The sequence below is a fragment of the Daphnia carinata genome, chromosome 1, assembly GCF_022539665.2.
Source record: "Daphnia carinata strain CSIRO-1 chromosome 1, CSIRO_AGI_Dcar_HiC_V3, whole genome shotgun sequence".
In the NCBI taxonomy this organism is placed as follows: domain Eukaryota; kingdom Metazoa; phylum Arthropoda; class Branchiopoda; order Diplostraca; family Daphniidae; genus Daphnia; species Daphnia carinata.
The window spans coordinates 14,100,512-14,128,481 of record NC_081331.1 but is presented as its reverse complement, the minus strand read 5'-3'; the positions used below and the strand labels follow the sequence as shown (position 1 = coordinate 14,128,481).

General features: G+C 41.9%; 4 protein-coding genes across 15 annotated transcripts; 2 read left to right on the top strand and 2 right to left on the bottom strand.

The window, feature by feature from the left end:
- The first annotated feature begins 324 nt into the window (after positions 1 to 324).
- Positions 325 to 4,455, top strand: LOC130690943 (endocuticle structural glycoprotein SgAbd-3-like). 3 transcript variants are annotated; one of them, XM_059494956.1, is made up of 4 exons: positions 330 to 369; positions 453 to 700; positions 784 to 1,091; positions 4,370 to 4,455. In XM_059494956.1, exons 1-3 carry the CDS (start codon positions 361 to 363, stop codon positions 1,079 to 1,081), a joined length of 555 nt encoding a protein of 184 aa, XP_059350939.1. In that variant the 5' UTR covers positions 330 to 360; the 3' UTR covers positions 1,082 to 1,091; positions 4,370 to 4,455. The 3 variants fall into 3 exon arrangements, with proteins under 3 accessions (XP_057369806.1, XP_059350939.1, XP_059350943.1); XM_059494960.1 differs by lacking the exon at positions 4,370 to 4,455 and having other exon boundaries at positions 453 to 552; positions 583 to 700; positions 784 to 1,165; XM_057513823.1 differs by lacking the exon at positions 4,370 to 4,455 and having other exon boundaries at positions 325 to 369; positions 784 to 1,165.
- A 1,095-nt stretch (positions 4,456 to 5,550) lies between these two features.
- LOC130690942 (endocuticle structural glycoprotein ABD-4-like) lies at positions 5,551 to 11,659 on the top strand. Of its 8 annotated transcripts, XM_059494949.1 has the most exons (5): positions 5,570 to 5,609; positions 5,692 to 5,791; positions 5,822 to 5,939; positions 6,024 to 6,264; positions 11,505 to 11,659. In XM_059494949.1, exons 1-5 carry the CDS (start codon positions 5,601 to 5,603, stop codon positions 11,589 to 11,591), a joined length of 555 nt encoding a protein of 184 aa, XP_059350932.1. In that variant the 5' UTR covers positions 5,570 to 5,600; the 3' UTR covers positions 11,592 to 11,659. The 8 variants fall into 8 exon arrangements, with proteins under 8 accessions (XP_057369802.1, XP_059350932.1, XP_057369801.1 ...); XM_057513818.2 differs by having other exon boundaries at positions 5,692 to 5,939; positions 11,505 to 11,653; XM_059494951.1 differs by lacking the exons at positions 5,692 to 5,791; positions 5,822 to 5,939; positions 6,024 to 6,264 and adding exons at positions 10,960 to 11,059; positions 11,090 to 11,207 and having other exon boundaries at positions 5,580 to 5,609; positions 11,294 to 11,644.
- Positions 6,733 to 7,525, bottom strand: LOC132088354 (uncharacterized). The gene is made up of 3 exons (XM_059497076.1): positions 7,459 to 7,525; positions 7,086 to 7,371; positions 6,733 to 7,022 (listed from the first exon to the last, which is right to left on the bottom strand). The coding sequence occupies exons 1-3, from the start codon at positions 7,468 to 7,470 to the stop codon at positions 6,733 to 6,735; spliced, it is 588 nt and encodes a 195-aa protein (XP_059353059.1). The 5' UTR covers positions 7,471 to 7,525.
- A 3,379-nt stretch (positions 11,660 to 15,038) lies between the features above and the next one.
- Positions 15,039 to 27,175, bottom strand: LOC130690930 (uncharacterized). 3 transcript variants are annotated; one of them, XM_059494931.1, is made up of 5 exons: positions 26,892 to 27,175; positions 21,175 to 21,392; positions 15,991 to 20,907; positions 15,762 to 15,929; positions 15,039 to 15,699 (listed from the first exon to the last, which is right to left on the bottom strand). In XM_059494931.1, the coding sequence occupies exons 2-3, from the start codon at positions 21,377 to 21,379 to the stop codon at positions 16,292 to 16,294; spliced, it is 4,821 nt and encodes a 1,606-aa protein (XP_059350914.1). In that variant the 5' UTR covers positions 21,380 to 21,392; positions 26,892 to 27,175; the 3' UTR covers positions 15,039 to 15,699; positions 15,762 to 15,929; positions 15,991 to 16,291. The 3 variants fall into 3 exon arrangements, with proteins under 3 accessions (XP_059350914.1, XP_057369785.1, XP_057369784.1); XM_057513802.2 differs by lacking the exon at positions 26,892 to 27,175 and adding an exon at positions 22,373 to 22,656; XM_057513801.2 differs by lacking the exon at positions 26,892 to 27,175 and adding an exon at positions 22,377 to 22,656.
- Between the last annotated feature and the right edge of the window lie 795 nt (positions 27,176 to 27,970).

The window sequence follows — 27,970 nt, the reverse complement described above, 5'->3', positions numbered from 1 at the left end:
GAAACGGTTGCCATTTCCAGCAAAGTAGACTGCAATAACAGGCGATGGAATACAATTTTAAAACAACGAAACAACAAATAATTGCCCATAAAACTTAACCGAAGCTTGTCCATACACAGGAAAAGAAATCAATGAAAACTAAAACATTCTACAGCCAAGGAAAAAGAATTCGCAATATGGCTATTGTGGAAAGTGAGAGGACGGCATTCTTATACAACGCCCAGAGTTATGTTGTTTGAACGGAAAATAGCTGCCAAAAAACTAGGTCAGGTGAATGAAACTTACCATTCGCTCGACTATATAAGCCAGGGAAGGGAAGGCCAAAATCATCAGTTGTTTATCGAATCAACCTAGTACAACATGAAGCTCGTAAGACTTTGTTTCAATTGTTCTGGCTTTGTCTGAAAAAAGTTTTTGATTAAAAAAAATTCCTTGAAATATGTCTTCGACAGTTCGTCGTCGCCGCTTTCTTGGCCATCGCTGCCGCCGCTCCTTCCAGCTACAAGCCGGAATACAAAGCTCCTAGCTACCCTGAACCAAGCTATCCTACTCCTAGCTACTCTGCCCCTAGCTACTCCACACCAGCGTATCCCGCAGCAGCCTACCCCGCACCAAGCTACAACAAGGATAACAAATACGCTGAGATCACCATCGTCAGCCAATCCGATGTCCGCAATCTCGATGGCAGCAGCCAGTGGAGGTAACTGAATTCCATTCATTATACCGTTAATTTATGAAACAAAGATATTCACATTCAAAAACTATAATTCTTTCAATCCACAGCTATGCCCAGTCAGACTACACCACCCGTGAGGAGTCTCAGGTCCAGAAGAAGATGCAAGGAGTCACCTACGATTCTTACGGCAAACAATCGTACGGTGAAGTCCTAGGCAACACCAACAAAGGATCCTCCTACTGGGTTTCACCTGAAGGCCAAAAATTCACTCTCACCTGGGCCGCTGATGAAGCCGGTTTCCAACCCAAAGGTGACCACTTGCCTGTCGCTCCCGTCCATGAATACGAACTCCCCGTCGCCCCTGTCCACATCCCCTTCAACGGAAAGGGCTACAAGATTTATTAGATTTCCTGCACTTGATTCAACGTTTAAGATATGTCACATAATTTATATGGTCTAAGTGGTCTAAATAGAAATGCAAGCAACGTACCGAAATGTTTTGCAAATCATTTCGACAAGTATAGAAGATATGCGTCCAATTTTAAAAATCAAAAGTTACGGGAATTCAATCAGCATTTCATGTTGTGCTAGTTTTCATTGATGGAAAATGTATTTCAATGATTTACTAGTAGCAGGTCGTGGTTTTCCTTTTCCGTAACTCCATAGCTTTAACGACACTCGATCTGACTGGTAGCTTTAATCAGCTGTTATAGGAGAAGAAATTGAGTTATTTAGTACACCATATCTTTTTCAATGCTAATATGTTGATGGTGAATATTACTGTGATTCAAAATTGTATTTCAAAAATTAAATTATGGAGTAGGTATGCAAGGGGGGAAAGCCACTTGGATCAATTATGTGGTAGGGCATTATTCACTTACTAAGGAGTTGTTTTCAAAAAGGTGCCGACTGGAACGAACCCGTTGCCGTGCTGAGCTAAGATGTTCCTAAGCGAAGGATCGCTGTATGTGGCGAGGTTGTTTAAATATGAGACAAAACTAGGAGCAGATGAGTAGGCCGCGTTGGGCATCTCGTTAAGAAAGGCAACGAGCGGAACATTGACGTTGGCGTTCCAAAAAGTAGGGATAGTGACGGGAAACGAATGCTTTGGATTATTTGGGTTTACAGCATTTAGGGCAATGGTGGATGCTGGCGGCAACACAAATTTTTCATCAAAACCATTGATCTGTGAGATATCGCGAACTGTGAAATTTTTTCAATTTGCTGCCCAAACCTTTTACTAGTCCTTCAGGGAGGGGTTGACTATCTGAACAAGCACTGGAATCCATGACGCACGCTACATACGCAGCGATGAGGTCTTGCTTAACTCAAACATATTCTTTATTCAGTTCATTCAGGGCTTGGACGAATTGAATGAAGACATCGACACTTCGACTTTGTTTGTCGTCCGAAGCAACTGCAACTGAATCGGTCAGCGATGGCTCACGAGCTGCAGTGGTTGTGTCAAGAGGGATAGATGCTGCTAGCGCAGTGGCGATCATTGAAAAAAGAACGACCTATTCAAATGAACAATAATTCCACGTTATCAAATATATGCGTACATCTAGCTTTTTCTTAATTGTATTAAGTAGCAATATACCGAAAAATTCATGATGATAATAAGTGCCTTGTTGTTGTTTGGAGTTTGGACTAGTCGAACCACTGTTCGTTGAACACTAGATATCAAGAGGTCGACATCTTCGGGTTTTTGTACACCCAGTAAATGAAAGGCAAGATTTGCATAAATAATTGATTCTCAGCGAATAGGATTTTGCATGTATACACCTCCTCCGTCTTCTTTCCTCGCCCAAAGGAAGACGATGAACGCTACTGAACTGGGTTTTCGGGTTCATTGCCTGACACTACCAAATTAGATCCCTGCTATTTGAAAATCCTCTTACAAAGTTGCTAAGCGACTGGTCAGGTCGAAATCGAGGTAAATTTTTTTAGAATTGTCAAAACCGAATCAACACAAAAGCATCTCCATTGCTAAGAAAACTCGTTTTAAAAGCGTGGTTTTTGGCAAGTTGAGGTTAATCATAATGCATTTCACTTGTCCCATTGCTTAGCTTTATTAATGCTATGCTACCTATCCATCAGTTAGCTTAAAAAGATTTAGGCAGCATTGGAAATGGGGAGACTAACAACATTTTCCTAAAAGCAATAGACTTTCGAGTTGCCCAATAAAAAAACTTTTTTTTTTTACACCTGGTCGATGACAAGATACATGCTTCTCGTCTGTGGGCTCTGAACTTGGCGGCATTTTACTCATTACGTTCATTTGAAAAAATGGCTCAGCTGCTTTATTGTTCTATTCATGATTTTTAACGAATACGCCTTGCACTTCATTCCTTTACGCTTTGACATTAATGAGTAGAAAAAATGAATCAAAGAAATAAATCATTGTGATATTACGGGTTTTTCGTAACGAACAGCATTTCTTCTTGTAACCTATAAGAGAATTGGTACGAGATAGACGATCAATTCCATTGGAATCAGAATTATATTAAACAACATTGTATATGCCACGACGATCAACATCAGGTTCTTTTTCACCCGTCAACCGTTTCTGAAACGATGGCATGGGGCATCAGATGTTTCACATGCCTGAGAAGGTTATCCCAGGTCGACGAACCAGGAATATTTGTTCAAGTGTGGGACGGAACTATCGATATCTTAGCATTGGGTGTGGCTGAGGTCGTGATGTTACAGATGGTGAACGGCACATTAGCATTTGCGATTTCCAAGGGCAAGAGGAAAACATTACCTGTTTTAAATTCCCAACATGCACAACCACTGTGAATGCCGCACGTCACTTGCTACTGTCTGTCGCATAAACATACGAATGGAAAAATCAGAACGAGCTGCTAAGAGCTTCTCTAAGTTAACCTTGCTTAGCATTTTCATTTTTGCTCTTGACTTATCCGAACGCGTGCAAGGAAACAGACAATGGTCGGCATTAAAAAGACAAAGAACGAAACCTTTCTTTAATGTGGATTTGAAAATTAATCCAAATTTTGTCCCAGACATTTGCACTGATACGAATTGTTTCTCCGATGGTCGAAGATAACTGGCCGTAAGTTTAAGGGAAATGGGTGCTGCCATTGTAGCAGCGATCAATAGCAAAATCCTGCTGAAAACGTTTCAGACAATTTTTTGTTTTTATAAATTGTTCATAATACCGGTTTGCTTACTGAAGTGCGTAAATTTTCAGCTTACTTACCCACGATCTTCATAGCCACACTTGGAGCCTCGTCCAAAGATACTGCTGGAGGCCAGACAAGGGTAGATGTGCATTGTTACACGTAAGACATAAAAGTCAGTGCCTGAACAAGTTTCTTGATGAACCATCTGTATAAAAACTGTCTAACAACTGATGGTTTAAGTCCTTCCTTTAGCAGCTTATACAGTAAGGTCATTGGTTTATGGGGATAACGTTCAGAAGAAAATGCCAGCAGTCACCTAGGACTCTTACGAAAAACAATCGTACGATGAATCCCTCGGCAACACCAACAAGCGATCTTCTACCTGGGTTTCTCCTGAAAACCAGAAAGTCAAGTTGACTTGGAGCACTGATGATGCTGCATGCCCGCTCATAGTTGATTACTTGCCCGTCGCTCCCGTCCATGAATGCGACCCTGTCCACATTCCCTTCAATGGAAAGGGCTACAAGATCTATCAGATTTCCTACACTTGATTCAATCTTTAAAATGTGTTCCATAATTTATACCTACATATCGTGTAGGTGGTGTAAATATAAATGCAATCAACATATCAAAGGGTCTACTGAATCATTTTGACAAGTATAGAGGACATGCGTTCAGTGTGAAACATCAAACATTTCGGGAGCAGCATTTGATCGGGCTTACGTGCTTGTGTGTTAAAGCCAAATCTGACCGTCAATACCGATAAAAATATTGATTTTCCTCAATACCCAGAAGTGGGCCATGCCCTCGTCTCCAGCGGGCTATCGTCGTACTCTTCGTTGTTCATCATCATGGGTCTGACGAAGTGGAACACAATGTCGAAATCAAAGCCGGAAGGTGGATTGACAGCCGGAGACATTTGCGATGGCTCTTCTTCCGGGTTGTCAGCGATTTTGTTTGCCATTTTTGTTTTTAATTCTTCCGATTGGCAGTTGTTGTATTCCACTGGAGAACCAACAGCCGAATAATTCATTGGATCTGCTCTCGAAAGGCTTCAAAGGCGCAGCGGCAGCGACGGCCAAGAAAGCGACGATGACGAGGTACGTAAGGGAAAACGAAATAAAAAAAAGAATACAAAGAAATTGCAAACCAATAGAATCAAAAGCAATGCTGTTTGCTAGTTTCATGTTGATTGTTGTTGAAGAATTGAATAACTGATGTCTTCCGTTACCTTCGGGCATGTGACCTCCGACTACTGGGCGTGGCGTTTTCTATTTCATTTTGTTTCTTGGCCTACTTTTGAAAGTGATCATCACCGTCCTTTGGTGGTTAACTTTTCTGGTTAGCATTCCAAACCATGGCTTTTGAAATGCAGTGACTGCATTCGACAAGTAGACCTAGCAATCAAAGACAAGATGCCGATGTTTATCCTTCACAAAATTTTGTCACCGTCTAATGACGATCCCAGAATGCAAAAAAACCCCCAGCTTTTCTACTTTATTTCCAAAAACAAGTTCTGTTGGGGCTAGCATGCAAAGGAAAAGAAATCAACGAAAAATAAAACATACTACAGCCAAGAAAAAGAATTTGCAATATGGCTATTGTGGAAAGTGAGAGGACGGCATTTTTATGCAACGCCCAGAGTTATGTTGTTTGAACGGAAAATAGCTGCCAAAAAACTAGGTCAGTTGAATGAAACTTACCATTCACTCTACTATATAAGCCAGGGAAGGGAAGGCCAAAATCATCAGTTGTTTATCGAATCAACCTAGTACAACATGAAGCTCGTAAGACTTTGTTTCAATTGTTCTGGCTTTGTCTGAAAAAAGTTTTTGATTAAAAAAATTCCTTGAAATATGTCTTCGACAGTTCGTCGTCGCCGCTTTCTTGGCCATCGCTGCCGCCGCTCCTTCCAGCTACAAGCCGGAATACAAAGCTCCTAGCTACCCTGAACCAAGCTATCCTACTTCTAGCTACTCTGCCCCTAGCTACTCCACACCAGCGTATCCCACAGCAGCCTACCCCGCACCAAGCTACAACAAGGATAACAAATACGCTGACATTACCATCGTCAGCCAGTCTGATGTCCGCAATCTCGATGGCAGCAGCCAGTGGAGGTAATTGAATTCCATTCATTACAAGCGTTAGTTTCTGAATTAAAAGTATTCATATAAGAGAATGATAATTCTTTCAACACACAGCTTTGCCCAGTCAGACTACACCACCCGTGAGGAGTCTCAGGTCCAGAAGAAGATGCAAGGAGTCACCTACGATTCTTACGGCAAACAATCGTACGGTGAAGTCCTAGGCAACACAAACAAGGGATCCTCTTACTGGGTTTCCCCTGAAGGCCAGAAATTCACTCTCACCTGGGCCGCTGATGAAGCCGGTTTCCAACCCAAAGGTGACCACTTGCCCGTCGCCCCCGTCCATGAATACGAGCTCCCCGTCGCCCCTGTCCACATCCCCTTCAACGGAAAGGGCTACAAGATCTATTAAATTTCCTACACTTGATTCAATCTTTAAGATATGTCACATAATTTATTTACCTCGATATGGCGTGAGTGGTTTAAATATAAATGCAAGCAATTTACCAAAATGTGTTCCGATTCATTTCGACAAGTATGGAAGATTTGCGTTCAATTTTTAAAATAAAAAAAATTCCGGGAACTGAATCTGTGCAAGTTTTCATGGATGGAAAATGTATTTAAATGGTTTGCTAGTAGCAAGCCGTGGTTTTCCTTTTCCCCATCCATTATTTCAGTAAACCACCTCTTTGCCAATGCTGATGTATTGATGGCGAATATTACTGTGAGTTAAAATTGTATTTCATAAATCAAATTATGGAGCAGGTATGCAAGAGGGGAAAACTACATGGGTTATTTATGTGGTAGAACATGTATTTACTCACTAAGGGGTTGTTTTCAAAAAGGTGCCGGCTGGAACGAGCCCTTTGGCATGCTGGGCTAAGATCGTCGTAAACGAAGGATCGCTGTACGCGGCGAGGCTGTTTAAATATGGGATGAAACTAGGAGCAGATGAGTAGGCCACGTTGGGCATCTCGTTATGAAAGGCAACGAGCGGAACATTGACGTTTGGGTTCCAAAAAGCAGGAACAGTGACGGGAAACGGATGCTTTGGATTATTTGGGTTTACAGCATTTAGGGCAATGGCGGATGCTGGCGGAAACACAAATTTTTCTGCAAAATCATTGATCTGTAAGATATCACGAACTGTGAAATTTTGCAATACGCTGTACAAACCTTTTGTTTGTTGGTGTACCATGGCGGATGTTTCCTCTGAACAAGTACTGGAATCGATGACGCACCGTACATACGCAGCGATCATTTCTAGCTTAGCTGACAAATACTCATTATTCAGAGTATTCAAGCTTTCGAACAATCCAACCAAGGCATTCAATTCTCGACTTTGTTTGTCGCCCGATGCTACTGGAACTGAATCGGTCAGCGATGGCTCACGAGCGGCAGTAGATGTCTCAAGAGGGATAGATGCTGCTAGCGCAGTGGCGATCATTGAAAAAAGAATGACCTATTCAAATGAACGATAATTCCACGTTATCAAACATGTGCATATGTCTAGCTTCTTGTTAATTGTTTTAAATTGCAATATATTTACCGAAAAATTCATGATGATAATAAGTTAAAGACTAACAGTTAAGACTACTCGAAAAAACTGTTCGTTGAACACTAGATACCAAGAGATCGACATCTTCGGGTTTTTATACACCGAGAAAATGGAAGACAAGATCTGCATAAACAATTGATTCCCAGCTGATAGGATTGTACATGTATACACCTCCTCCGTCTTCTTTCCTCGCCTAAAGGAAGACGATGAACGCTAGTGAACTGGATTTTCGGGTTCATTGCTTGACAGTGCCAAATTAGATCCCTGCTATTTGAAATTCATCTTACAATGTTTCTAACCTAACGGTCATCGAATGACAGGTAAATTTCTTAGAATTTTCTAAACCGGATCAAAACAAAAAGCCCCCCTAACTGCTAAGAAAACTCGTTTTCAATGCGCAATTTTTGGTAAGTTAAGGTTAATCATAAGGCATTTCACTTGTCCAATTCCTTAACTTTATTAATGCTATACTACCTATCCGTCAGTTAGCTTAAAAAAGATTTATGCAGCATTGGAAATCGAGAGACTAATGGCATTTTCCTAAACGCAATAGACTTTCGAGTTATTCCCGATAAACGAACATTTGTTCGTTTTACACCTGGTCGATGACAAGATACATGCCTCTCGTCTGTCGGTTCTGAACTTGGCGGCATTGGACTCACTACGTTCATTTGAAAAAATGGCTCAGTAGCTTTATTGTTCTACTCGTGATTTTTAATGAATACGCCTTACACTTCATTCGTTTCCGCTTTGACATTAACAAGTAGAAAAAAAGAATCAAAGAAATAAATGGCTGAGATATTACGGGTTTTCAATTACGAACAGCATCTCTTCTTATAACCCATAAGAGAATTGGTACGAGATAGACGATCAATTCCATTGGAAATCAGAATTATATTATACAACATCGTATATGCCACGTCGGTCAACATTAGGTTTTTTTTTCACGCGTCAACCGTTTTTTGAAACGATGGCATGTAGTACCAGATATTTCACATGCCTGACAAGGTTATCCCGGGTCGACGAACCAAGAAAGTTTGTTCAAGTGTGGGACGGAACTATCGATATCTTAGCATTAGGTGTGGCTGAGGTTGTGATGTTGCAGATGGTGAAGGGCACATCAGCATTTGCGATTGCCAAGGGCAAGAGGAAAACATTACCTGTTTTGAATTCACGACATGCATAACCACTGTGAATGTCGCACCTCACTTGCTATTGTCTGTTGGATAAACATACGAAAAGTCAGAACGAGCTGATAACAGCTTGGGCGTGGTGTTTTCTATTTCATTTTGTTTCTTAACGTATTCTTGAAAGTGATCATCACCGTTCTTTTGGTGGTTAACTTTTCTGGTTAGCATTCCAGGCCATGGGTTTTGAAATGCAGTGATTGTATTCGACAAGTATAGCCCCTAGCAATCAAACACAATATGCCGATGTTCATCCTTCACAAGGTTTTGTCACCATCTAATACCAATCCCAGAATTCAACAAACAACCAGCTTTTCTACTTGATGTCCGAAAACAAGTTCTGTTTTGGTTAGCAGACAGAGATTAGCATAATTTTTCATGCTTCGTATATTTATATAGTCTGTAAAGAAACTTTGTTTCCCTTAGCTAAATAGTGGCCCTCCATGTGTGAAACGATTGCCACTTCCAGCACAGGAGATAGCAGTCGCAACTAATTAAATACAAATTTTAAATAATGAAATAACAAATAATTGCCATTAAAAGTTATCAATATTAATTCAATAGAATTATGCATAACCACCGAACCAAGAAAGTTTTGTTCAAGTGTTGGACGAAGCTACCGATATCTTAGCATTAGGAGTGTCTAATGTTGGTATGTTGAAGATGGTGAAGGGCACATTGGGATTTACATTTTCAAGGGCAAGAATAAAGGAACGCGTTTAGCTGTTTTGAATTCACGACATGTTTAACCACTGTGCCTCTGCCTGTTGAATAAATGCACTAATGAAGAAATCGGAATGAGATATTAAGAGCTCTCTAAGTTATTGGTTAGCGTTTTCATTTGTGCTCTTGACTTTGTATCGAAAACGTCTCAGGCAATTTTCGTTTTTACAAATTATTTATAATGCCGCTTTGCTTATTAAAATACGTCGATTTACAACTTACTTAACTACGTGCGTTCATACCTGCGTTCATAGCCACATTTGGAGCCTCGGTCAAAGACGCTAAAGGCCAGGCAAAGGTAGACGTGCATTTTTACACGCAAGGAAAAGGCAGCGACCTAAGCAAGTTTTCTAGTGAACCCTAAAAAAATAATTGTATAAGGACTGATGCTTTTAGTCCTCCCTCTATGGGCTTGAATAGTGCCATCAATCGTTAGGGACAACATCCAGAAGAAAAAGCCAGGTGTCACCTACAGCATTTGTGGAAAATAGTCGTACAGCAAAGCCTTTGGCAACACTAACAAGCGATCTACTAACTGGATTTCTCGTGAAAACCAGAAATTCAAGTTGACTTGAACCACCGATTATGATGGATTCCAGCCTAACGGTGATCCCGCGCCTCCGTCCACATCACCTTCAACGGAAAGGGCTACAAGATTTATTAGATTGTCTACACTTGATTAAGTATTCAAAATGTGTCCCCTAATTTATAGCTCGATATTGTATAGGTGATGTAAATGTAAATGCAATCAACTTACAACGGTTTTGATATAGACGCTTATTTTTAAACAAATTTTTCGCGGAAATTATAAAATTTTTTATTTGAATTGATAAAAGCTAATGTGTTTCAGCCAAATGTGAACGCCAATATCGATAGAACCATTGGTTTTTCTGTTGATCATGTAGATTTTGAAAACAAACGGAATCTATTGTTCTGGATGTAGTTGTGTTCTCTGGTGCTTTTTTTCAATAATAACAAAATATTCAGCCGCCTGACATCACGCAATAAAGATTCATTGACTTCTGGAAGATAGAAGAGACAAGGTTTGAAAACAGATCAAACAAACACGTTCATTCTGAGACGTTCATCTGTATTAATGTTAGACAGATATTAATAACAAATATAGCCTAACAAGCTGATATTATATTGGTCGGACTGGTATATGTGGTGAAATGCTTACAAGAAAAAGATATCTTATAAGTTAAAATTATCCATATTAATTCAATCGAAGCTTGGCCATACACAGGAAAAAAAAATCGACGAAATCAAACATCCTATACAACCAAGGAAAAAGAATGTGTAAAACGGCTACTGCGGAAAGTGAGAGGACGGCATTTTTATACAACGCCCAGAGTTATGTTGTTTCAACGAAAAATAGCTACCAAAAACTAGGTCAGCTGAATGTAACTTACCATTCTCTCGACTATATAAGCCAAGAAAGGGAAGACTAAAATCGTCAGTTATTTATCAAATCAACCTAGTGCAACATGCAGCTCGTAAGACTTTGTTTCACTTGTTTTTTCTCACTTTGTCCGAAAAAAGTTTTAGATTTTAAAAATTCTTTGAAATATTTCTTCGCCAGTTCTTTGTCGCCGCTTTCTTGGCCATCGCTGCCGCCGCTCCTTCCAGCTACAAGCCGGAATACAAAGCTCCCAGCTACCCTGAACCAAGTTATCCTTCTCCTAGCTACTCTGCCCCGAGCTACTCTACACCAGCGTACCCCGCAGCAGCCTACCCCGCACCAAGCTACAACAAGGATAACAAATACGCTGTGATCACCATCGTCAGCCAATCTGACGTCCGCAACCTCGATGGCAGCAGCCAGTGGAGGTAAATGAACTCCATTCATTATAGTCGTTAATTTATAAATTAAAGATATTCATATTAAAAAAAATGATAAATTCTGTCAACCACAGCTATGCCCAGTCAGACTACACCACCCGTGAGGAGTCTCAGGTCCAGAAGAAGATGCAAGGAGTCACCTACGATTCTTACGGCAAACAATCGTACGGTGAAGTCCTAGGCAACACCAACAAGGGATCCTCTTACTGGGTTTCACCTGAAGGCCAGAAATTCACTCTCACCTGGGCCGCTGATGAAGCCGGTTTCCAACCCAAAGGTGACCACTTGCCCGTCGCCCCCGTCCATGAATACGAGCTCCCCGTCGCCCCTGTCCACATCCCCTTCAACGGAAAGGGCTACAAGATCTATTAGGTTTTCTACACTTGATTCAATGTTTAAGATATGTCATATAATTTATACCTCGACGTCGAATGGGCGGTGTAAATATAAATGCAAGCAACGTACCAAAATGTGTTTCAAATCATTTCGACAAGTATGGAAGATTTGCGTCCAATTTGAATCAAAAGTTCCGGGAACTGAATCAGCATTTCATGTTGTGCTAGTTTTCATTGATGGAAAATGTATTCAAATGTTTTACTAGTTACAAGTCGTGGCTTACCTTTTCCCTAACTCCATAGCTTTAACGATTCTCGATCTGACGAATGATTTTAGTCAGCTGCTACAGGATAAGAAGTAGAGTTATTCCAGTACACCGTCTCATTATCAATTCTGATATTTTGACGGCGAATGTTACTGTGATTCAAAGTTGTATTTCGAAAGCTAGATTATGGAGGAGGTATGCAAGGGGGAAAAACCATATGGTTTAGTTATGTGGTAGACCTAATTCACTCACTAAGGTGTTGTCTCCAATAAGGTGCCAGCTGGAACAAACCCTTTGGAGTTCTGGGCCAAGGTGTTCGTAAATGAAGGATCGCTGTACGCGGTGAGGCTGTTTAAATATGGGATAAAACTAGCAGATGAGTAGGCCGCGTTGGGCATCTGGTTATGAAAGGCAAAGAGCGGAATATTGACGTTGGGATTCCAAAAAGTTGGGACAGTGACGGGAAACGAATGTTTTCGATTATTAGGATTTACAGCATTTAGGACAATGGTGGATGCCGGTGGAAACATAAAAGTTTCTTCAAAATCATTGGACTGTGAGATATCACGAAGTGTGAACTTTTCTAATACGCTGCCCAAACCATCAAGTATTGCGGCTAAGTTTCCCGAACTAACGGCGGGTTCCGAACAAACATTGGGGTCGAAGAGGCATTTTGAATAAACAAAGATTATTTGTTTTTTAACCCAAGAACACTGTTTAGTCAATAAAGTTAAGCTCAGGGTGAGAATAGTAAACGCGTTGAAATTTCGACTTTGTCTGTCGCCCGCATCAACTGAACGAATAACGGCAGACGGACAAGTACTGGGATCGCGGATGCACTCTATATAATTATTGATAATTTCATTTTTAATGCTATTACACTGTTGATACAAATAATTCATGTTTTCGATGAGAAAACTGCCCGCTTCGTTATTTCGATTTTGCTTGTCTCCCGCATTAACTAGAACTGAAGTGGTCAACGATGGCTCACGAACGACAGTAGAAGTCTCAAGAGGGATAGATGCTGCTAGTGCAGTGGCGACCATTGAAAAAAGGACGACCTATTCAAATGATCAATCATTCCACGTTATCAAACATGTGCATACTGTATATTTAGCTTTTTGTTAATTGTTTTAAATTGCAATATATTTACCGAAAAATTCATGGTGATAATAAATAAAAAATAAATTGCTGTTTAGAATAACTTGGAGGCTGCTCGTTGAACACTAGACATCAAAAGGTCGACGTCTTCGGGTTTTTATACACCGAGAAAATGAAAGGCAAGATGGGCACAAAAAATTCATTCTCCGGCAATAGGATTCTACATGTATACATCTCCACCGTCTTCTTTCCTCGCCCAAAGAGAGACGATGAAGGTTACGGAACTGGTTTTTTTTATTCACTGTGTAGCACTACCGAACTAGACAAGTGCTATTTAAAAATCTATTTTACAAACTTGGTTAGCGGTCGTCGAATGAGAGTTAAATCTTCCCAGTTTTGTCTATACCGGACCAACGCGGAAAACACCTCAACTGCCAGGTAAACTCGTTTTAAGGCGCATTTTATTTACAGGTTATGGTTAGTTGTAGAGCATTTCACTTGTTCCATCCCTTAGCTTTATGAATGCTATGGGCGCTTTGACTTTAACAAGTGGCAAGAATTGTTGAGATATTACAGGTTTTCAGTTACGAACAACATCTCTTGTAACTTACAAGGGAATCGGTAGGAGAACTGTACAATCCCTTCCACTGGAATCAGAATTATATTATGCGATATCGTAAATGCCATGACAGCCAACATCAGGTTCTTTTTCACGCATCAACCGTTTCTGAAACGACGGCATGTACTACCAGATGTTTCACCTGTCTGACAAGGTTATCCAGGCCATCGAACCAAGAAAGTTTGTTCAAGTATTGGACGAAGCTATCGCTATCTGAGCGTTAGGAGTGTGTGAGGTTAGTACGTTGCAGATGGTGAACGGCACATTGGGATTTACATTTTCAAGGGCGAGAGCAAAAGAACGTGTTTAGCTGTTTTGAATTTATGACATGTTTAACCACTGTATACTGCCTGTTGAATAAACGCACGAATGAAGAAGTCAGAATGATATATTAAGAGCTTCTCTAAGTTATTGGTTAGAGTTTTCATTTGTGCTCTTGACTTCGTGCCGAAAACGTTTCAGCAATTTTTGTTTTTACAAATTGTTTATAATACCGCTTTGCATATTTAAATGCGTCGATTTACAACTTACTTAACTACGTGCGTTCATACGTGTGTTCAGAGCTACACTTGGAGCCTCGGTCAAAGATGATGGAGGCCAAGCAAAGGTAGACGTACATTTTTACACGAAAGGAAAAAGCAGTGGCCTAAACAAGTTTTCTAGTAAACCCTCTAAAAATAATTGTATATAGGATTGATGCTTTTAGTCCATCCTTGACCAGCTTGTATAGTATACGATCAATCGTTAGGGACAGCATCCAAAAGAAAATGCCAGGAGTCGCCTACAGCACTTATGGAAAAGAATCGTACACTAACACGCGATCTTCTAACTGGATTTCTCGTGAATATCAGAAATTCATGTTGACTTGAACCACCGATTATGATGGATTCCAGCCTAACGGTGATCCCGTGCCTCCGTCCACATCACCTTCAACGGAAAGGGCTACAAGATTTATTAGATTTTCTAGACTTGATTAAGTGTTCAAAATGTGTCCCCTAATTTATAGCTCGATATTGTATAGGTGATGTAAATATAAATGCAATCAACTTACCAAAGGGTCTACTGAATCGTTTTGATATAGACGCGTTTTTTCTGGGCTTATTTTTTCGGGCTTATTTTTTCGGGCTTATTTTTAAACCCAATTTTTTCACGGAAATTTCACGCATAAAATTTGTAATTTGTATTCGATAAAAGCTAATGTGTTTTAGCCAAATGTGAACGCCAATACCGATAGAACCATTGGTTTTCCTGTTGATCATGTAGATTTTGAAAACTGTGTAATGGTGTTGTCTGGTGCGTTTTTTCAGTAATAACAAAATATTCAGCCGTATAAAATATCACGCAATAAAGACTCATTGACTTCTGGAAGATAGAAGAGACAAGGTTTGAAAACAGAATCCTCATCGGTTAACTCGGAGTACGCGAGCTTTGAGTTAAAAAACAAACACGCTCATTCTGAGACTTTCATCTGTATTAGTGTTAGACAGATATTAATAACAAATATAACAAGCTGATATTATATTGGTCTGACTGGTATATGTGGTGAAATGCTTGCTAGAAAAATATATGGTTACATATATGAATATAATGACGTAAAACAGCAACAAATGAAACGGGAAAGAGCGAATTTAAGCCCAAGTCAAACTTAACGAGAAGAATAACAATTTATGATACAATTAAATACATGAATAGGAGCTATATAAACTTCAGGCCAAGCACATTTTTTTTTGTATAAAAATAAACAAAGGCCACGCCGACGAAAAAAAAAATTAACACGAATCAAACTCTAAACGAATCAACAATTGAAAGCAGTAATTTTAAACCATGAACATTGTATAATAAAAGTAATTTCCAGGAATGTGTTTGTCCGCGGATCTCTGCGCAGTTTCAGTGGTAAATACCTGAGCAGCTTTCTTAGGTTTGGTAATTAAGTGCACGTTGTTAAACTATGGCTTATTCTTTTAAACTAATACCACAGCGATTTGCAATTGCCAAACAACTTTGAAGGTCTCAGAATGTCTCATGCCACTATTTCTTTTCTCTGCGGGACTATGATGACGAGAAAAGAGCAAAGCAATTGACACGAATCGTGAAATGTCATTTGTACAGTCAACATTTTGTGGTGTATGGTGTTGATTATCATCTCGATAATTCCAAACCTGCAGTTTAGACAAAAAATAGTGTAAAAATAATCGATAATTGTAAGATAAAATTCACGCACCTTCTACGCGTATGATGTAAGCAATCATCGTGATTGCTACCAACATAAGTTGTACAGATAATGATGGACATTCAAAGTCCACTGAAAATGAGCATGAAGTTAGCGATGTTTTTATGAAGGAAACCCAGCCACCGGACAGCATCATTCGACGTGACTGATTTGGAGTAACTGCAATTTTTAATGACAATTTTGTTAATCAATAATATTATGACTTATTATACTGAAATACCTGGTGATCTGAGGTGCAAGCCTAGCGTTCCATTATCCATTCAGAACAGAGTTTAGGCTTTGACTTGTCATTTCTGAATACGCAACATGTCCACGTATAATGTTCATTTGAGGAACGTTGAAAGATAAAACATTTGATGAAAATACCAGAAGCCCTTCGGTTCACTGGAGATGCAGTTAGAATTGTTGGGTTAAAGCTATCGTTCATGTGCTAATTACAATCAACGTCATAGTAGAAGGAGACTAAGACGTGAATCCTCACGTCAATAAACTTATTTACACGCCATATTTCTTAATAAACTTTATCGCTTGTTGGATCGTTTGAATCTGCTGGAACGTTTACGTCTTGCTTTCAAATAAATACGCGCCGGCGAGCCGTAGATGGTTTCAGAGCTAAGAGGTCCAGGATTATGGAACATGTCGTCCTCCGGATTGAGCGCTATCGAATCACGGAAGATGTAGTGGTCGTCCGAATTGGTGCTGAGGACATCACCCACACTAGGACGGTATAAATCTTCAATGGTCGTGCTCTGATATTGTGGTTGGGATAAAACACTGCCCACTTGATGTTGATCGAGGTAATGTTCATTGCCGTATAATTCTTCTTCATCCAGGTCTTGGTAATGATTCGGAGGTGGCTCTGCGTATGTCTTTTTGGGTGGTGATGAAGGATAGCCGTACGTTGGCTTCTTCTTGCTGGCCGGATAGGTCTTCGATGGCGCATACGTTCGGCGTTTCATCTTGGCGACCACAAACGGAACCCATAATGGCAATGTCAAGGCCAAAATGCCTACAGCGGCCAATCCGAAAGTGTAGAACAAAGCGATTGGGTTTGCGGTGGAAGAGGAAACGGAATCACCAGAGACGCCACCACCTCCGTTGCTGACACCAGACGAGCCGGAAGAACCAGCGGAAGAGCTGCTGCTTCCGGATGAGGTAAAGAAGAGATTGGCTAGATTGGAAACATTGGGCACCGAGTCTGGTTGATCCCCATCCTGGGCGTCGACGACGATCGTATCATCCGCATCGATGGCCGTGTCATCAATTGAACCGAACGTGTCGCCATCTTCAGCTTCGATGGCTTCCACTTGCAACTGCGGGAAGACGGAACTGGGTGTCACGAACGGGTTGATGATGACGATATCGGTGGATGTATTCGTGAAATGGATGCCTCCCAATGGCCGGTCTGTCGACACTAAACCGGTCGTCATGTTCGCTTGCAATTGCGTGATCAAATCATCCAACGTCGAGTCTAATTCTTCGCTATCCGATATGCCCGTCGCTGTGAAAGGACCGACTGTGCTGTCCACCGATGTACCACCGTACATCCCGACGAATTGAATGCTAGTCTCGCCCAACAGGGTAGGTGTTGTTGGTCCATCATTTTCACTAGCGCCCGTCCCCTTGATTAAATTGGATAGGACGTTGTTGTTATCGGACGAGCTGGACAGGAGCGAAGATTCTCCGACCTGCGAATTAAACTCATAGGTCGGAGCATTTGTGACGATAATGCCGTGACCGTGGGTGTATTTAGATACATCGTCCGGCTTCGATACGATGCCGTGACCGTGAGTGTACTTGTCTGTTGTGTCTCCGTTGTATTCACTTTGCGGCTGCGTTGCGAATCCTTGTCCTATGGTGTATTTGATTGTGGAAACATTATTGGACACTTCAACGGGCGGCGGAAGTCTGGGCCGGTTGAAACTGGCGATGGTGAGCAACAATGAAGAGAGACCTGGACGAAGATCAGTCGATACTGGCCGGGCTGGTTTAGTTATCTCTTGTATTTTGATCACTGAAGATTGTTCTGATGTGATATCATTGCTAGGTGTCCGATCGGTACTTGGCGTTCGTTCGGTGTAGTACGAAACGGTCGGAGGACCTGGAATGCTCGGCACTTCTTTCGAGACGTAGTTGTCCGTTTCTTCGTCGTAAAATTGCAGTGGGGCTCCAACGACTTCGCTGGGTGGTAAATCAAGAGGGATTTCATCGTTGATTTCACCAGTTGGATCATTTTCTGCTGAAGATGAGGACTGCGTGCTGGATGTTATAACATCGGGCGGACCAACTCCAAGCCAAGTCACTTTGGTCGGTGATTTAACGGACACGTAAGTGATTGGACTGTTGGTCACGTTCTCGTTGTTGATGTAGTTGGGCATGAGCGGATCGGCCGAGAAGACGCTCACTGTGCTGCCATTAATTCCGCTAGATGTCAATCGAGTTGGTCCTCCGCTCGGTTTCAAAAGCAACATGCTGGAACCGCCGAATTTCTGTGGTTTGCTGCTGACCGTCTGAGTCGTATTGACAATGGTAGCCTCTTTGACCCAGAAGACTTCTTCCCTCGTTTCCGGCGGACCGTCGTCGTACTCTTCGTTGTTCATCATCATGGCTCTGACGAAGTTGGACACAATGTCGAAATCAAAGCCGGAAGGTGGATTGAGAGCCGGAAACATTTGCGAAAACTCCTCTTCCGGGTTATCATCGATTTTGTCTGCCATTTTGGTTTCCACTTCTTCCGGTTGGTAGTCGTCGTATTCGACTGGAGGACCCACAGCTGAATTAGTCATTGGATCTGTGCTCTGCGCATCGTCTTTTATGACTTCCCGATGTTCCATGACGCCTTCTACAACCTCTGCACGTTCAATGACATTTTCTATGGCCTCTTGATCTTCTACAACATTTTCTATGGCCTCTTGATCTTCTACAACATTTTCCCGATGTTCCATGACGTCTTCTGTGGCCTGTTGTGGTTCCACGTCATCCAAAGTTTCATTTTGCAGCTCACTCGTTATGGACTGATCATGTTCCATCACGTTAGGCGAATCTTCGTTGGCGAAAAACGTCGTGTAGAACAACGGCGTCATGTATTTTCGAGTATTAGATTTTAGGTCTTTCATTTTTCTTGCAAACGTCGCACGTCTGGTGCTCGGGCGACGCTCTGAATTCACGCGTGTGTTGCCCGTCCGTCGAAAGGGAAACCACTTCCGTCGGTTAGCCCTAGCCTCATTCTTTGAATTCATCGTCGATGCTGAGGACCATTCTTGATCTCCATATTCCTGGTTATCAACAACGGACTGTTGATGGGATTCTTTGCTCGCATCCGTGTAACGTTTGCCCATCAAGCGGGCCAGCACTTGAGCGACTTCAATAGCCCGGCTAGTGTGGCGATGATTGTCTTGCCAATCGTCCACCTCCGTGATTGAGCGCTTCCTTCTGCGGCGGCCTAACGCCGTCACAGTCGGTAACCACGAGTTGACCGTGCTGGCCAGCCCGACCATCATGGGAATGCCGAATAAACCGACTGTCCTGATTCGATTCCGCACGATATTAGTAGCCTTATTAGTCATGACACCCACTGCTTCAGGCACTCTGACTATCAACGGCTTCTTCGTTACCGGTTTCTTCGTAGTCACTCGTATATGATTGTTGCCGGCCGTCTGCGCAACATCGACAACAACGGCCTCGATCTCAGGCGGTTTCTCAATCGACGAAGGTTCCGTGCTGACAATCTGCGTAACATCGAAACTTGGATTAGTAAAATACGGCCCCGTTGGTAAATTAACAAACTCGAGGCTGGCATTCGGGTCGACTAGTAATGTAGGCAAATGTTCTTGAACGTTGGTCAGCAGTCCTTGCTCAGCCGCCGATTGGTCCACTTCATCCTGTTCTTGTTCTTCTATCGGTTGTTCTTGTTCTTCCATCGGTTGTCCCTGTTCGACCGCCACCGATGGCTGGGTTGGTTTGATGGTAAATCGACGTAGATAGTCTTTCTCCATAGCCATCAAAGGTCTGGCCGTCGAAGCGTAGGCGTACGTCGGTACTTCGGTCAGGTAATGGCCGTTGAATTGCTGGTCTGATACTTTTTCAACGACTACATGATGTGGTCTAGTGTGAGGATGCTTCTCTTCATGATGGTGGTGATGATGGATGGATGGAGAAGAGCTTTTATTGCGATTCTTTTGCGATTCTCTGAGAGCTACAATGTAAGAATCTTCTGCGATGGCAGAGTCTGGAGTCCTCGATTGATTGTCTTCTAATGCGATGGCGGGTGATGGGTTTTTATGGCGACCGATCGGAGAAGAACCCAATCGATTTTGTTGCGATTCTCGCAGAGCTACGAGATAAGAATCTTCGGTAATGTCTTGCTCGATGTTGCTGACCTTGTCTTTGACAAAGACGGGCTTTTCGACGGGAGCTTCTAAAACGACGATGTTGAAAATGATGATGTTGATGACGTAAATGGAGTTCTCTGGCTCGGCAATGTCTCTGCTTTCAAGGAGGATGGATTCGACGGCTGGACCGCCCGTCTTCATTAGATTGCTGAGTCGAGCGAGGATGTCGGGCACCTCGACGTCCGATCCGATTTCCGACTTGACGACGTTGACAAACAATCGCCTGTCTTTGATTTGTTCGATTTCGACGGCATGTTCGCCATCTATGGCGTTGACTATTGTTTCTTTGATGAGTGTCTCGGGTTTGTCGGCAACGTCGACCACCTTGGGTACCAAATCTCTCAGCCAATTGACATCGGGCGCAATAAATGCCGATTTGTCAGCCCGCTCTTTTTGAATGACGATATTGAAAATCATGTCCTCCAGATTTTCCTCTTTGACGATCCTCGTTGTGTTCGTCCTTGCCATTATCGATGGTTGGGACGAAGATAAAGCAGATGGCGTGCCTGCATGGTGGACATCGTTTTTGTTGATCGTGTAGAGTCCAGGTGATGTCTTGGAGTTAGTGAAATACTGGCGATCGTTGCGAGAACGGATATCAGGCGGTTCTTCAACTTCTCCTTTTCTCCACCATTCATGGCCGAGATGAATCGCTGTGCTTTTGTTTCCTTCTTCTCTAACAATGTCCATTAATTTGGCCTCCGTTAATAGGCTACTGTCATTAGCCTGTCCAGCAACGGTGGTAACTAAAAAGCGAATAGGATCTAATCAATCAAACGGTCAGCACAGCATAACGTAAAGTTCAACATTCTAATAAACGGGATCTTCAGAATGCAATGAAATTAATTTTGAGATAAGCGTAACGAAGGATCTAGCTCCTCCTTTATGCACCGTGGCTGATATTTTGAAATGCAGAACGGTAACTGAAGTTGAACGATGAAAGCCATTTAAATTTTGTTAGTTACTTGTGACGGTATTCGATTACGATGCAATCATTTTATAAAATATTGTACCGTCGCTGTGTGCAGGTGTGGGTGCCGAAGAGACCATCTGTAGCCCGGCGCCAGTGACCAGGAGGAACACGGTTTGCGCAACCACCAACATCTTAATCCGTCTTGTTGCGGTGACTGACGTCGATCTCGATAATCTCGGTCCTCTTTCCGATGTGTTTCCTCTGTTTCTTATCATCCATAATTGAGATGTAGAACACGACACCATTTCTCTGCAGACTCTGAAACACACAAACCCATAAAAAAAAAGAAGGGGAAAATTTAAAAATGACTCTTTCTTTGCTGTTGAGAACCACAAGCCTCGATTAGAGAACTATTGCAGCGGTAACAATTCACCCTCCATAAGCATTAAAAACCAGCTGGGTGCTTGTTGCAACATCAGAACACAAGTCACTCCTTTTATTTTATTTGTTACACAAGAAATCAATTTAAAAAAATAAACAAACCGTTATAACAGTCAAAATATTGTTCACTATTCAATAATCAGACCTTGCCGGAACTTTGTTAAACGACTCGGACAGATGGTGAAGCAACAAGCGCTGTAGCAGCATCAATGTGTAATCATCGCATTCACGGCTTGTAACAAGAGGAAAGGGGAAAATAACGAATACGGAACGTTGCGTAAGCATCGTCAAAAAATCAAGAAGAAAAAGGATGAAGGTCCTTTGCCTCAATGCTTTCTACATAACGGCTCGGTTTTTAGTGGATCAATAAAATCTGGACATGTTCCGGGAAATTCAGCGAGCGTCAATTGAAAGCAAAATGCGCATCGGGACACACGGAGGCGCATTGTATGTGCGCTATAATAAAACGCTTCGGTGTTTGTGCGCGTAAAACACACCACTGGAACACTTAACCATAGAAATTATTTTTGTAAACGGAAATCTGGGGGTTCAACTTTCGATTGGAATATGCTCCTCTCATTCCCGCGAGCTTTTAGAATGAGTTGCAATTGAGAAAGAGTTTGATACTCGTCACGCACGCTAAATTTTACAATTGGCAGTCGTAATCTATTTTCAATTAGAGAAACGTACGGCATACGGGTAGATAAAATAGATAAAGTAACACAACGGCAGTTGAGTCAAGTCAGTTATTTAACACTATTCTTTTCCGTTGAGCTTTCGTTTTTTTCTTTTCTTAATTGAATGATTCGTCTTGATGTGTCCCGTTAAAGACATAACTGTTTTAGTTGTTCTTTTACCTACCACTATGTGTGAGGCGGATGCGCTTCGATTCCGCCTCCGCCAACTGAATGACAAACTCCTTGTCTTGATTGTTGATTGTTTCTCGATTCTTCCCCGCTCGGCACTTTCAAAATCGCGTTGACGGCCGCCTGCGTTTAAAAAGAACTACACTGTGACTACCTTCAAATAAATCAAGAAACGAGGTCAACGGAATAGAAGCTCATGTCAACAAACACTTGACCACTTTTTTGCAATGCGACATGGGATCGAAATTGGAACTAAGAGCCCACTGCGGCTCAGGAGACGGAAGACGAGAGACTGAAATGGCCAGCCAGCGGCTTTCCACTTTTATAGACACACAGCAGAACAGAGTGCGTCGGTATATAGGTACCGCATAGAAGTAGCAGCTGGGGCGGTTTCTCTTCTTGAAAGAGCCCGGCCCACTATGCCGCCGTCTCAGTTGCAAACTATTGTCCACGCGCGGAAAAGACAAGCACACACACAAAAAAAAGGAGGATATCGGCCGTGTTTACGACGTGAAAAAAAAAGGAAGATGAAAGCCGACCGTTTCCTGCAACTGTTTTGCCTCCCTATTGGACACGTTTGTTGTGTATAGTCCTTTCTCAGGTAGGGAAAGAGGGAAATGGATGAGGGAAGAGACTCTTATCCTGTTGGTCGTGCAACCAGACCGCGAAATACTTTTCGCAGCAGGACGTTCTGACGAAGTCTTTCAAATGACTATAACATTGTAATAGTGTTCACTGCAGGTGGGTCAGGTTTCCGTCGATCTAGTCCATCAGTTTCTCCTTCCTTTTGTTTTCCTTCTTCTCGCGTCGCTTTGCTGGACGCGCAAAACAACAGAGAAAACTAAAGAAAGCGAGAGAAAAATGGAAGAAGAGTTTGTGAATTGTGAGATCCCCTTTTTTTTTTGTTTTAGAAAAAAAAAACACAATGAAATCGTGGACGACGGCCATCACAGCCAATATACTCTTTTTTTTTTTTTTGTTGAATTTTCTTGCGTGTTTCTAATTGGAGAAAATGAGGGAAAGAAAAGAAAAAGTGGCAAAAAATAGAAAATGTCCATTGTTCTTTTGACTGTGCATACGAAAACAGGAAAAAGAGAAATAAGATGTACTTTTGATAGCATTTAATTACGGTAGGATATGATTCTTGGATTTTGTTTCTAATCGGTTCCCATCGTCAACGAATGTGAGAATCGGAACATTAACTCCAAATGAATGCTCTCCTTTTAATCCTCGCTAATGTTTCTGTTTTTCCTTGGGTTTGTTCTCGTTTGAACCTCTTCATCCGTTCCCCCTCGAACTGAGAAAGCTTGATTTATATATCAACAACTATTCCGGCCAGCCGCAGCATCTCATTCCATACATCACTGTAATGATGACAGCTTTAAAGACCTCTATATCTGTACGGACAATGGGATAGATACACACTCGACGTGACATGTAGAGCTAAAGAGCGACCATGCGTGTTGTTCTATATAGGTTAAGATAAGGTGTATGGATCGATCAGGTTCCGGTTGAAATGTGTTGGCCAAAAAATGAAAACGCAAAGGCCTTCACACAGACGCACTCGAAAAAACAATTCTCTTTTTTTTGTATGTCCACAAACAGAAAGTATTGGGAGAGAAAGGCGCAATTTTCTCTCCGTTTTCTCCTGTATACACACAGTCCAGCTAAATAGCGCGTGTATAAAGCGAACTATAGGACTATGGAAGTAGAAGAAAAGATCCGTTACGCATGTCAGAGATGAATTTAAACAAAACAAAGGTCTATAATAAATGAGCTTGACCTTTAACTTTTCTTGACCCTCCCTGTCCTATCGTTACATCATCATCAACCCATTTGTGGATGCGCTATAAGGCGTCCAAAATAACGTCCAAAGGTAACGTTTGAAAACACGCGAGCGATGCGTGATGAACGATTTCTCGAGGTGAGTTAAAAAAAAAAAAAAAAATAGTTTTTGAATATGAACATGGACACTTTTACTGCTGGCGGCAATGGATACGGCTCCCTGTGGATCACGGCCTTACTAAGCCCTTTGCACGACTTCAAATGCTCCACCGCCAGCCATCAACTGATACCGTTATAACCTGCCTCTTCATTCTTTTTTTTTTTTAAATCTAAAATTCACTCTGAAACACGTAAGCTATACGGTACTATAAAAGTATTAGCCCTTGAAAAAGAATATAACAAGAGACAGCAATCTGGAAGCTCTGAGCCTACAGGCCAACATCAAATAGGAATATTCACCGCAGGCTTATCGAACCCCCTATGATGAACAAAGATGCTATAAACCCGATTTGAAAAATATACATTTAATTCTTCTCCGGTTGTTGTAACCGTTCTCTTGTTTAATCTTCTCCTATTTCAACTCGACCGTGAATATTCCGAGGGGTGGATCGGATACAAATGTGAGACACAGATTGTCGACGCTAGACTGCTGTTGTCTGCTCTTGATTTTTCTCCTCGTTCACCTGACTGTGGACCCCTCGGAAACTCGGGTGTGCTAGTGGACCGTGAATAATTGCGTTCTCTGAAATTGTTTGATAGTCTTCTTTTTTGCAGCTCGTGCCACTATACAGTATAGAATAAATGCGCACGCACCACTTATTGGTCCGGAAGTCGTGATAATAGGCCAGCACAGTTCGTGCTACAGTCGGTGGCGACCACGAACAAGGGCATAAGTCATCCGACGTGGCAATCGTGTACCTGTCGCTATTTATTTAGGGCAAATACATTTAAACCGGAAAGAGGAGGAAACACTGTGGCTGACACGTTCATCCATAATAGGCATAATGAGTACTTTAAATATATGAAAGGCAAACAGCAAATAACGCAGCGCTATGTAATGAGATATAAACGACGGCACACCTTGAAAAGAGAGTAAAAATTAACTTTGTTCCCATTTCCATCAACTTTGTTTTTTCTTTCCCATGATTTTCTCTGTCGTGTGTCTTAGGGTTTCTGTGGTAGGCCGATGTTAGCGAGGGAATCAGACTGTTACGTATAGAACAGGAACACACAAGTCATTACCGTCCATCCGGTATTTCTGGCGTGCTTCCGCCACGACGTATGAAGAATGAAGAAGAGAGCAAAAGGGACAACTGAAAAAGAAAGAGACCCCAAACCATCTGACAGACAAAACCACATAACTCGGCCACTGTGATTGTACGATATGCGCGCATGCTCGATATGAATCATCACGGTTGAAGAGATTTTTAGTAAGCTTACAGATGTCGTTGTTTTGCCCCAGGATTCTTCCCTTTCGTCCGATGGGTTCAAGTCTTATAAGGTACATTGATTCAAACAATAAGAAAGACTCACCGACAATGAAATAAATTGTACGAAAAGCGGCACTTCTATCGGCACAGAGAGACACCATCGACCGGAAAGAGCCATGATCTTGGTGAGCAGAGAATTGCAGGAAATCTTTCACAAGGTAATCGCCTGAAAATCGAGGCTTAACTCTTTTCGAACGGGCGTCATTATCGTAAGGAAAAAAAAAGAAGCCAGACAATCATCGTCCTGACCCCGCAGAGTCTAAATTGTTCAACTAATAGCTCAAGGCAGGCGAGATAAATACGAAAGTGAATGGCCATGGGCAAAACTACTCCATTTCTCTATGCAGATGAATCTCCATGCACAGTTACAAGTGCCAATCAAGTACAAACAAACTTCTCCTATAGACGTCGATCAAACGATTAAATGTTCAAGTAGTTCCTGGTTGTTTGCGTCATTCTTTTCACGACAGCCACGCTCAATTGCGACGTGCCCGTTACATCGATTACCATTCAAATGGTAGCAGCCCTCGTTACTTTAGTTTTCACGGTCACCTCTTTCGTTTATGGCTTAGAAGGTCTCGGAGAATAGCTTCTTCCTTGATCTTGCCCGTGTGTTATTGTCAGTTTCTTCTTTTACACGAACAACGGGCTTCGAACGTGTGAGGATGAGCGGCACGCGGTTGACGTGATTGTTCCGTTTCGCTTTTCTTCGCAGTTCCCTTTCATTTGGCCGTTCGTTCTCGTCACCGTTGGTTGCAGTCGTTTTCTAAACAAGCGGCAGTTTTGATTTCTTATTTTTACCTTTCGCGCTCCAACAAATCACGCCGACAATTCTAGACATCGTGTTTTTACATTCAACAAATGGTTTCCCTTTTTCCGTCTCTGCCCTATCGAATCGTGTACAGTTAGAACGACGGTGTACACACGCTGTAAAAATAAAACGACGTCTACGTTAGGCTTTTCAGTTTCTACGTCGTGTGAATGACTTTGCACGTAGAAAGGGAAAGAAAAATGCAAGACGAGCAGTTACGTGCGTTTGTTCACTCCCGACATCTCGCAACACAACGACCGTGAAAATGTTGCATACCGATTAAATTTGAATATGAAACGTTAGACAGCCTAACTGCAGACCAGAAAAAGAAATGATTGATAGTAATGGTGAAATGGCAACGTTTATGTAACTGATAACCTCGTGAAAGGCAAGTAATAAACAACGAAAACGTATAATGACTTACCGTATTGGCTGTAATATTCCAACGAGACTCGGTGAGCTTCTGGCCAAAAGGCTTGAAACGTTGACGGTAGACACGATCTTTAACGGTCGCGATCAACGCTAAGATGGTGTTCGTGCGGGGCGGAAGCGAGCGGGATAAAACGTCGCGGTCTTTCGAGTTTCGTTCCTCTTTTCCAGTTGGATAATATTCACCTGCTGTTTTTTTCGTGAGAAGCGGTCTCTTTTGTCAGCACTGGTGATAAAAGAGAGAGAGACACACTGGAAATCTCGTTGATCCGGTCAGTCGGGATCGAGTGCAACTACTGAGCTCAAGTTTCACAGAGCTATTTCCTATGACGAAAGGGTTGTAGGCGGAGTCGAGACTCCGACGCAATATATGTCTAGGAGCACATCCAGCAAAATAAGTGAGGTCTCGACGATATGGAAAAAAAAAGAGTCGGGATGGCCGTGAACCGCGTACTTTTCAAACTGCATAACGATATGCTTGAGGCCTTTCGATATTTTCCCTTCCAGCGCAATTCCTGTTGGCTGTTCCGGCACTCAATTTTTAGACAAGAAAAAGGAGAAAATAACAAGGAAACTCACAAGTCTCTATTTCTTTTTCAGCATGCTATTTAAAACACGGACAAAAAAAAATGAACAATCGAAACTTTTCATTGTTTCGGATTCAATCTACGCAATTAAAAGGAACTTTCTCTACTTAACATTTGCTATAAAAAGCACATGATGGGCTTTAACCGGCCACAGGTGTAACTACTAATTCGTATGCTGAATGATTAAATTTCCGCACGTGTAGTCCATTAGGTGGGCGCAAAGAGGCATGGTAAGAAACGCCCAAGTCATTAAGGTTTTTGAAAAGAGGGGAGGAAACAAAAATTCGTTCAAAGTATGAACTTAGGTATTGCAAGGCTCAAGGACAATTTCAGAGAAATTTAAGTAGGTGTAGGAAGAAAAACATTTTGTTGTTGGAGAAAAAATATTGCGATCCATGAGCTCATTGAATGGCGTTCCAGTTTTCTTTTGAAATAAATTAAGGTAGAATAAAGTGACAAGATTTGTTGCAAGTACTTTCACCTTTCA